Genomic DNA, 11011 nt, shown 5'->3' with positions numbered 1-11011 from the left:
AAAGCAGGAAAGGCTCACAGACAGCTCAGGCAGTCTGCTTGGCAAGGCAGCTCTCATTCACATATCCAGTTCTATATCTTGTTCTAATATCCAGTCCTCAGTCCTGAAAGGAAAACAGTTCTCGGAGCCAAGGAGAGATAGATGCATGTTGAACAGCCTGTGTTTTCTCTGGGAAGTAAGGATGGCAAAGGGCCCGTGCTTGTGGGTCCTCAGTGAAAGCATACAGGGAGAGCAGCCAGTGTTAAAGGGTCAGAGTATTGCCCATCAGAACAGAATCAGTTGGTCTCTTCCACAGGCATGAAGAAGCTAAGCCAAGCTCAGGTAGCAGCCATAAACCAAGTGGCAAGAGGTCCTGCAGGGTGTCTGTGACAGAAACCAGAGCTCAGTATGGAGCACAGCTTTCAGGAACCATAGTGGGATGCACATGGAGAACCCCACCCCACTGCACGGGGAAATAGATCTGGCACAAAATGCTGCAGCACAATTGCAGGCAGGTATTTGTGTAGGTACTCGGGGTACCTGTATCTTAAGAGCATCACTGGGGACCTACCTTCTTGAATATTAGGAGGGACAGGGCATGCAACTGGGGGTAGGTGCATCTGAAGACTGGAGGCCTGGTTGCAGCCTTGGGAGATCAGCTGGAAAATGTCACCCTGCACAGATGTGTGAAGAGCATAGTTGGACTGTCTGCAGTTTAGAGGACCATTATGATGAGGATGCGGGTGATGGCAAGTACATGGAGAATGCATTTTAGAACTTGAGTGGGAAAAAAGAGAAAAATGAATGAGCTTTTATAACCCTCCAGTCACCCTGTAAAGGCAGCTAGGGAAGCCTTGCCTTGCTGAGGATTTCAGTGCGTGGGAAGGGTGCCTACATCTATCAAATTCAGCATTTTAACATTGGTATACATTATCCTGTAAGACTTCCCTGCAAACCGTTCCTGGTCCCATACCAGGCAGAGGCTGCTCTGTGGGAGCAGCAGTGTAATGGGTGCTCACTTCATTTCCCTGCCTTTACTTCCAGCACTTGTTCGTCAGGGGGTTGCACTGTTCTTCCTTGGCTGCTGCACAGCTATGTGGCCTTGATGTTGGGATGGATGTGTAGGAGCAGTTGATCTGGGGCTGGGTACGTGTTAGCTCCTGCCAGCCACGAGGGGCTGTGCAAGGAAGAAGCTTTTCTGGTGTTCAGCTCCACAGTAAAGAGGGTGTTTGCACTGGAGCAAGCTGATGTGATTGTGGATGGAAGAGGAAGCTGTCACAGGGAGGTTTTGTGGTCTGACTTCCATAGCCTGACTCAGGGACCATAAGAGTGAGGATTAGCAGGGGCAGGGTGCTGAAGTTATTTTTATCTCCTTGTCCTGTTGTGCCTGTACAAAAGTACCAGCCTTTTTTCTTTTTATGCCTTTTTTTTCTCCCAATTTCTTCCCTGTGAGGTTTAACTGGGTGGGTTGCCATAGCAACCCCTGCATGATAACTTGGGCTGCTCTTTGCAGCATTCAAGATTTCTCTCTCTCTCAACGTTTAGTCCCCAGAGTGTCAAAATGGTTTTGCACTTGATGGTGTGCCAAGCATCCTGCACCCCGAGCGTTGTGCCCATCCTCCAGCCTGGTCACTTGAGGCATCAGGGCTGTGTTGGAGCATGAAGGAGAAGCTGCATAGCCTTGGCTTGAAGGAATATGTGCTCTCCATCTCTTTCCCAGCACACCAGGGCTGAAAATTGACACAGGCTTCCCACGTGGCATCCCGTTTATTGCAAGTTTTCCTGAAGAGGGTTGGGCAGTGTTTGTTGCCTGTTGAAAACGGGCACATGGAGATGCTGGAATGGTTCCCATCTTAGCCCACGTTATAACAAGAATGAAAGTATCTTATCCTTTCATTCCAAACCCATACAGCGTCCCTGAATAAGACAGACTTCCAGAGAAGTTTTCCTTAAAACCCAGCATAGGTTCTGGCAGTTTAATAAACTGGACTGACTGCAAGTGTTTATGTTAAATCACCTTTGGTTTGGTCTGTAGTACATGAAATATGCAGTACATGAAGCATGGAGACTAAACTTCTCCAGAGCTGAGGGAGAGGGTGTGATTTCCATCTGCTTCCCTGACTTGTGGCTTTTGGTGCTACAATCCACCTAAATCCAAGCCCATTTTCTTCACCTCTGAGCCCAATTTCCCTTCTTTAAACAGCAGCTCCAACACTGGTCTAACATGAAGTGCTTGAGGTCTGCATATGAGTGGTTCTGAGGGACAACTCACTGCTGTTTTAGGATGTTTGCCACTGTGATTTGCATTGATTGGCAGGTGAGGGTTTTTGGAGTGCCTGGGATTAGAGGAGGAAAAGGCTTCTGCTTCCTCTAATCCTCTCAGAGCCCCTCTCTCCTCCCTGGCAGGATCCTCTGTAATAGATGTAATTAGAGCAGCCGTAGCACAAACAGCACAGCTCTGCTGAGCCGTGCTGTGTGTTTTCTTGGCTTCCTGAGAACAGATGTGATTTCCACATCGTGAAAGAGCTGGTTGCCAAATGAGATAGCCAGGGACATTGTCCAGTAGCTCCAGTGTCTATATAAAACCCCCAAGCAGCTCTCATCCACCATGCACGGGCTGGATTGTTCCGGAAGAGTTGGGAGCAAATCCTGTGCCACAGCCTTTGTGGTGAATATAGAAAGGGGCAATGGGAGAAAAGGAAATGGCTTCAAGTAGGAGGCTACATCCTTCCGTTGTCTCTGGGTATTGCAGCTGCCAATTTGTCTTCCTGTGGAGGAAAGTCGGATTTAAAGATGTAGATATTCATGATGGATGGTTCCTAAGCTGGGAAATGTAAGTGTGTTTCTGGCATCTGCAAGCCACCAACTCTCAAGCTGTCACATTGCTCCTGGAGACACATTAAACGGGTATTTCCTTTGAATAGCAGCAGAGGGGGCTTGGGCTGGAACTTGGAACAGGGCAGGGTAACCTGCCCAGTCAGTAAAATGAAGCAGAACAAGGAATTGGGAAGTTGCCCTTAGCTGGGAATTACTTGGAGTTGTCACAGTAGGCTATACAGGGCGAGGTGGAGGCAGTTGCTGTGTGTGTGGTTGTTGGCAGATGATGAATGCAGCTTTGCTGCTACGAACATGATGTCTAGGAATAGCGTTGGTTGCCTTTGTTCTGTGCCTGCTGCGCTTCAGCAGCGTTGTAGGGACCAGACTGGATGCATGTGCCCTTAGCACCAAGGCAGAGCCCACCACCCGCAGCCGTGTGCCCAGAACTTTCTGATGGCTGCAGATTCCTCTTGTTTGGGTGGGTCTCTCCGTCTGCACCCCGAGTTTTGGCACTGCCGCTTGCTCACATGCCACTCTCTGATGAGGTTGGGCAGGTTTAATTCAATAGATCGGGCTGTTTGTCAAGCTGCCATCAGAGCAGATGCTTTAGGAGGAGGGAGTGCTTTGTTTTCCCCTCCATGTCCACGGTGACCTTCAAAGTTGGAGAAGCACGGTGGCCCCACGCCAGGGAGAGAAAGCCCAGCCTGGCGCTGGCATTAAACTCCTGGGAATCAGCCTGGAACAGGAGGAGAGAGGATTTCCCACTATTTCCCACTGTGACCTTCAGCGCTGTGTTAAACCCATCAGAGCCGGAGGCTTCTCCATGACCCCACGGTGCCAAGTAGTAGGATGCCTCCGAAGGGGCTGCGGGGCCGGGCGGAGGGAGGGAGGGAGGCGGCGGCCGCGCATGCCCGCGGCGGGCCGTGCCCCCCGCCCGGGCTCAGGGGCTCCGCGCAGCCGTCGCGGTACGACGGAGCCGCCGCCGCCGCCGCCACCTGCTGCTGCTCCGCGGCTCCGCCCCGGGCCCGGCTGCGGCGCTGCCCGCGGCCCGGCCCTGTCCGTGGTGCTGCCGCCGCCGGAGCCCGGCCCCAGCCGCCGCCGCCGCCCGCATCCTGTTGCGCCGGGGCCACGGTCAGGAGCGGAGGAGCGGCGCCTTCCCTGCTCGGAACAATGGCTGCGCTGCCCAGGCTGGTTTGTGCGTCCTCGGTCGTGTTGGTGGTCTGGGGTAGGTGCTTCCATTCTGTGCTGTCTGCTCCGGTGCTTGTCTCTTGTAGGGTGCCGCTTCTCCTAGCAGGGTTCCCTTACCAACACCAGGCTTCGAAGTGGCTTTTTTGCGTTTACAAGAGAAGGAAACGATATTCATGCAGAGTTGGTGTGAATGTAATGGAGTTGGTGTGAGCAGAGAAAAATGCATTACTGCTTAGAAGACATAGGGCATGAAGCATGTGCTTTAATATGCATGCAAGTTCTTTCCCGTTGCCTTGCTGCTGCTGCTGTTGTGAAATTTGCAATGTAATTTAATGTTTGGTTACATCGGGGTGTGCAAACTGTTGGGCAGTGCTCTTTTCCCATGCAGTGTGAGCTGGAGTAAATCAGTTTGTTGCAATCACAGTTGTTCTCCTGCAAGCGGGAGAAGGTTGGTTTTGCCAGTACAGCCACATCTGATGTGCATGTAACCTACAGCTCCATGTGTGGGTGCTTAGCTCTGCGTGCAGAGCTAATTTAACCGGAGCAAAGCACGATCCAGGAGCTGCATTCTTAGTTCTCCTAGAAAGCTGGTGCTACCCACGAAGCTGGTAGTCCAGGAGAATTGGAATCCCGCTATGTCCTCGGATAATACAGTGCTCAAGAGAGGGTTAATGGTATGAGAGCTGGGGAGGAGGGAGCAGGCAGCAAAGTCAGCACCTTCAGTGAGCTGAACTGTGGGCTCTGGAGGCAGGATCGGACAGCAGAACCCAGTATTGTTTAGCCCAGGGGACAACTGTCAGCAGGGATTTAGTCTGAGATGTGGTGCTGAAGCGTTCCTTTTCTTACCGAGTAGCTCCACAGACAATGATTTTTGTCTTGTATGAGCAGTGTGTTACAGTTGCCAGTGTGAGCACAGATCTAATTGGAAGCATCTTGAGCAGGAAAGTGTGTAAAATCAGTAACTCCTCCTGCTGCCACATTTACTTGGGTCCAAGCCCCTCGATTCCCTGTACTGCTTATGAAACCTAGAATGCTTCCACGTTGCCAGATGAAAACATCCAGCTCGTTTCATTTAGCACAATGAGCAAGCTGTCCCTCCACACTTGAATTCTGGGCTTTCTCTCCTACCAGACTGTAATTGCTGCTGGAGCGGGAGCATGCTCAGCATGCATGGAGAGAAGCAACAATGCCTCCAAAGTGGCATTAATTACTATGGGAAGGATTAAAGTTGTGGCAAAGCAGATGCTGGAGGGGTGAATCTGTGTGAAGCGATCACTCTCTGTTAATTAATATGAATTATTTATCTCTTGGAGAAGGAAGGTTGGTAAAAATTGACATTTGAGACTTATCTGTTGTCAGACAGAGTTAGTAATGAATCAGTTTGCTGTTGGGGATGATGTGATGCCGAGATGTGGATAACTGATGTCTATCTAACTCCATCTTACACTTCTTCTCTGCTGCTCCTTCTCCCTAGCCGGTTTTTGTTCTGCAGTATGTGTTGAAGTTCCATCAGAGACAGAGGCTGTCCAAGGATCACACATGAAGCTACTCTGCATCTCCTGCATGAAGAGGGAAGAGGTCACAGCCAGCACGGTGGTGGAATGGTTCTACAGGCCGGAGGGTGGAAAGGATGAACCTGTATGTATGCCTGGTAGCTGAGCCCTTGTGTCGTAGGTCTTTCTGTGAAACACAGCCCAGGGAACTCATGTGGGAGAAGCCAAAAGGTATTTATGAGAGTGTAAGTTTGTCCTGTGGCAGGATCCCCAAGGAGGGCTGTATAAGGGAAGGAGGGAGACCCAAATAAGAGCAAAAGCTTTTACCGAAAGCCTATAGAAATACCCAGCAAGGCTGCTTTCATATCAGAGAAGAGATGAGCTTGGAAATCAGCTCTTAGCTGCAGACCTTCACCATTTCTGCAGCATTTTCACCCAGAAGTTCCACAGCACTGGTTTTGAGCAGTAACTAAAGTGTTTTTTCCTTGCTTAGCTGATTTCCACGCTTGGGCACAGCGTTGTGACACCAGAGGGTTCCTTATGGCAGGAAAAGCTAGAATCTACTGTTGAGTTCAAACATTTGGGATCATATACATATATGAATGTGAATTTCCAGTTCTGTCCCTTGACTAGGTGAAGCCTAGTATGTAAGGAAATCAAGAAGGGAAATAGAAGTATGGAGTGACACCCGGTACCCTTGGCTTAGGACACTTCTGAATCCCAAAGCTATTCTTTGGAGGTTAAATTGGGCTCTGATACATCTGCAGGAAAGGATTTACTTTTTTGCCTCGGAGAAAGCAGTGGTATCGTGACTGTGGGAGGATCTATGTGAGTTGGTTTGGGTCTCTGTCAGGAAAAGGTAAAACTCCCTTTCAGAGTGAATCAAAATGGGAATTGTATAGATGGACAGCTAGAATTCAGGAAGGAATGGTAAATGGAGAGTAAGATAAAGGCTGAGTGCACGTATTCCCTTCTAGCTATTTTATCTGAGTAAAAGCATTAGATCAGTGGTTGCTTTTCATCACGATTGAGTAGGGCCAGGCAAGAAGGCAGATAGATTCCTACTGCCTGAGAGCTAAAGGGACCATGCTAAGGAGTGAAATGGGAATCCACTTTCAGTGACCTGGGTGATACATTTGCCAGTGGCAACCCAAGGAATGCTGATGAAAGTGAGCTGGGGTGGGCAGGGAAATGATGGGGCTGTGGTCAGCCCAAAACTTGGAAGAGATTAGAGCCACCAAAGCTCCATTCTTCTGTTGCACCATTTCCACGCTGTCATTTTTATCCTGCATCACTTCCATTTCAGCTGAATACCTCAGGGCTTACCGAAAACGTCAGTTTGTCTTTGCTGTATTTATTCTGTGGTTCCTTCTTAAGATGATCTTAATGTGCAGTGACTGACAGGCTGGCACGAAGACTGCTTTGGTTCTAGTTCTATTGCTGATCTTTTGCATTGTTGTCCACATGTGACGTTTTCTCTGCCTTATTTTTAATACCTCTGTGATGGAGATAATTCAGTTTTCTGTCTTCTGTAAAGATTTTGAGGAAAAGGATGATGGAATATGAATAGCTGCTGTTACCAAGGAAGCCTTAGCCCAGAATGTACATGTGTGTAGCTCGAGGGTGGTGATGTTCCTTGCATATGCTGCGCTGTTGTCCGAGATACGAGTCAGTGATTAATCAGAAATACCCTTTCACATTTCCCTACAGATCTACGAGTACAGGAAAACCAACCATGAATTTCCAAGCCGCTTCAGTGGCCGGTTACAGTGGAATGGGAGTAAAGACATGCAGGATGTCTCCATCACTGTGTTAAACGTGACCTTGAACGATTCGGGTATCTACACCTGTAACATCACCCGGGAGTTTGAGTTCGAGATTCACCGGCCTCTCTTCACAAGCTCCAGACTGATCCACCTCACCGTGGTGGAGGAGGGTATGAAGGGCTGGCAGCGTGTTGTGCCTTAACTCGCTGTGGGTGCTGTCATCAGGGATAGAGCTTTTCATCGTGTTGTAGGAGAGGGGTGACTGAGCTGCCAGAGAATCGTGTCTGTCTTTGCAGCAACAAACACTACACAGGGTTCAGGAGGAGAGACCTGTGTTTGTTTGCTGGCTGCAGCCTCTCTGTGGGCTCAGAGTGGTTGTGTGTGAATGTGGGAAGTTACAAGGATGCCACAGCACAGCCTTTGCCTGGGTGTTCCATTCCACTGGAAACAAGCAGTGTATCCTGCTGGCAGGATCCTGCCTGTTCCCTCTCTCTTGCCCCCTCATGGTGTAGTATCTGGGTATCTCTGTTAAGGTGGGTTGAGAGGGATGGCACGAGGGTGGGAAGTGTCAAGGGAGCTGCTCTGCTCCAATCACTGCATGTAACTGATCAGAGATTATTTAATTTTCCTCACAGCTGGAGAAGACTTCACCTCGGTCATATCTGAAATTATGATGTATATTCTGCTGGTCTTCCTCACCTTGTGGCTGCTGATAGAAATGGTCTATTGCTACAGGAAAGTCTCCAAGGCGGAGGAAGCTGCCCAAGAAAATGCGTAAGTGTGAAATCTCTGTGTGTGCTCCTGACTGGACCAAGGAGTTTCCTCCTGTGAGCATCTCCTCCAGGTGACATTCGTTACCTTAGAGATACTTACAGGCATTCAGTATCTCTGTAAGGGTGGATGGACCCACACTGTGGTTTGCACTGCAGCACTGAGGTTATGCTTTCCCCCTTCCCTCCAACTACAGGACAGACTATCTTGCGATTCCGTCAGAAAACAAGGAAAATTGTGCCGTGCCTGTAGAGGAATAGCAGAGAGGAGTCAGTGGAATGAACGGCACCAAGGTAGGTGATGAGGAACAGTCTGCTTGTGTCTGTCAACCTTTCAGCCTTACTACAGCTGGTTAGACATGTGTGGGGCTGGAGGAAAGGTGGATGGGAGACTCCTGCACTTTGGCTGTGCTCCTTCTCTGAAGCTTCCCTAGTGACCTTAGAAGCACTATAGGTATCTAAGGTGACGGGTCTTCCAGTGTTACTTCTAACCCTGAACTAACACACGTTTGCTTTCAAGCCCTGATGTAATTACTCCTCTTTTGCCCATTCCTGTTGAGTTGGGAATAGTCGTTGTCCCGTGTGGATGCAGAGCTGCGCTCAGAGGCATGTAAGGGCACTATTTCCAACGGAAGCATCTGCTAGGAAGGACTTTGTGGAAAAAGACCAAAATCTACATCTTTTAAAGTCTTATCCTGCTAGTTACCATGCTAACTGTAGCATGATCCTCACTTCTGTAAGGTCAAATGACTCGTGCTCCAGGAGGAATTCTCTCCATTGCAGGGGCTCTGAAGACAGAAGGACCGCATCATGCCAGCCAGGTTTGAGGGGGAGCTCTGCGCCGTCGGGAGGAGATACGGGGAAGTGTAAATTCTCTTCCATTTGCCTTGGACTCTGTACAGCCTTGACTTTGGCCTCATGACTCCATTCTGAGCTGCCAGCCCATTTGCTAAAGGACTCTTCTTTTGAAGCATGCTGAGCAAAGGGCACAGGGGTGTGGGCAGCACGGCTCCTTCCCGAGATTCTGTTCCATCATCATGTTAATGGCTTTGTAAATGTTAAGTGTCATTTCTTAGCTGCCGTCACCACCACCTTTATTTGCTGACTACGCTAGTTCTCCATTGCAGAGGTAAAGGGTATGTATGTCATGTTACTCTGACCTCTGAGACTGGGAATGAGGTCATCTTAGGTGATGTTCACCGTGTGTTACAGCCCAAGCAGTCTTATCAGTGTTGAAACAAGAAGAATTTAAATGATTAGTTATTCCTTGGCATGTTGCTCTGGACTTTGGGCTGCCCGCACACAGGCAGAGCAGGATGAGGACTGTGATGGTGTTAGAATGAGTCCCCCTGTGCCCCATTCGCACTTGCTCTTGAAGGAGGGAACTGAGACTATAGATCCTGAAGTACCCTTACTTCAGGAAGCAGTACGATGTAAGTATAAGAACCCCCTGTATAACCCCCTTTTTATTTAGCAAGCATCAAAAGTCTTAGTTCCTTCCTTTTGCCTTGCATAGCAGGTTTACGCCTCAAGTGCACAGTGGTAGGAATAACCTGTGGAGCCACGTTCTGTGACAACAGGCAAGTAGGCAAAGCAAAGTCAGTAGGATGCATAGCCCTCCCAGGAAAGCTTTGTAAAATGGTAGTGGTGTTAGTAACTGATAGTCTCCTCATACTATAGTGCAGCACCACCTAGAGGAATAGACACCAAACACTTATTTTTTCCTAGTTAATAGTATTTCTTTCTTGTGATAGTCACTGGTTTGAGTAGCTGGCATTCTTTGTAAGTGATCCACTGCTGCACGGGAATCACACTGTATATTCAGTCTTTCCCATGCAAACCTACCTTTTCAGTCGTAGTGGATGTTTCTGGCCTCACATGTAATCGGTCAAGCTCAACAACTAGGATTACAAAGAGGGAATAAGGCAGAAACACTGGCCAGGGTGGAATTGTACCTGAAGACCAAATGGGGAAAGTTTATTTTTGCACATAGCAGATGTTGTTACATCCCTGCTGCAATGGAGCCTCTACTGCTTGCAAGAGTTGACAAATTCTGCTACACTGACCGCTTCTAAATAGTTACCAAGTGCTTGTGAATCAAGGCATGCTTCCCACGTGTGGAATTTCCCCTGCTTTGTTCTGCTGCTTTTTGTGTGTTGCTGAAATCACAGAAATTACTCCGTTTGTAAGTCAGGCCCGGGCCAGATTTCTAACTGGCAGGCATTCAAAATTCCTTTTTTAGAGTGGGTGTTACCTTTAGTAAACTACCACAGCGCAGTCGCTGCCATAGGATCGCTCTCGCGTCCAGAGCTGAGTCTGGCAATGTGAGCATGTTTTCCAGACACTTGGAGTCTGGAAGCACACTTGCTCCTTCAAACCGAATAGCGTAAAGGGGAAAAAGCAGCTCCTTGTTCAGCTGCATGTCTTCATTTTGGGCATAATCCTAACTCTAAACCCACAGCACCAGAGGAGGGGCTAGATGGTAACTCCGGAGTATCTATCTGTCACTGACCACGGCATTGACACCCGCAGTGATATTTAGGTAAGGCCATGTAACTTCTCTCCCACTTTAGCTCTGCTCCTCAGCCCGCTGAAGCATTGGTAACCCTCTGGTGTCATAATACTAACTCAAAAAAGGAGTAAACTAAGAACTTGGTGAGAGCTACCTCAGGTGGTAAAGAAGGGCAGTCCTCTAGTCCTACACCTTCCAGTATCTTACACGCATCTTCTTAAGATGCTTTTTCTTGGACATATCTTTCACTTCTCCACTTCCTGCAGACAGATATTGTCCTGTGTTGTTCTAGGCAGGAGAAAAAGGTGTGTAAATATTGCTCAAGGTTCCCATAGCAAAAAAGTAACAAAAGGGATTTTTTCAGGGGTAGTGGTGCTGGAAGAGATGGTCCTGGTTGGTGTCTGAAAAGACTCTCTCTGTACTCGGAAACAACAGAAGAGACTTTAGAATAGGCAGGATAATAAAAAGAACAAAGCACTCACGAGT

The 11011-nt window shown here is 48.7% G+C and overlaps 1 protein-coding gene across 1 annotated transcript; it reads left to right on the top strand.

The window, feature by feature from the left end:
- The first annotated feature begins 3703 nt into the window (after positions 1-3703).
- SCN3B (sodium voltage-gated channel beta subunit 3) lies at positions 3704-11009 on the top strand. Its single transcript, XM_030505312.1, is given in 8 exon segments — positions 3704-3741; positions 3743-3949; positions 3951-4021; positions 5459-5622; positions 7188-7413; positions 7879-8017; positions 8211-8307; positions 8797-11009. Coding segments are annotated over 7 exon segments (909 nt in total). The 3' UTR covers positions 8275-8307; positions 8797-11009.
- The last annotated feature ends 2 nt before the right edge of the window (positions 11010-11011 follow it).

The sequence above is a fragment of the Strigops habroptila genome, chromosome 17 (assembly GCF_004027225.2).
Source record: "Strigops habroptila isolate Jane chromosome 17, bStrHab1.2.pri, whole genome shotgun sequence".
Classification (NCBI taxonomy): domain Eukaryota; kingdom Metazoa; phylum Chordata; class Aves; order Psittaciformes; family Psittacidae; genus Strigops; species Strigops habroptila.
The sequence above is the reverse complement of the archived record's forward strand: the minus strand, read 5'-3'. Positions and strand labels throughout refer to the sequence as shown.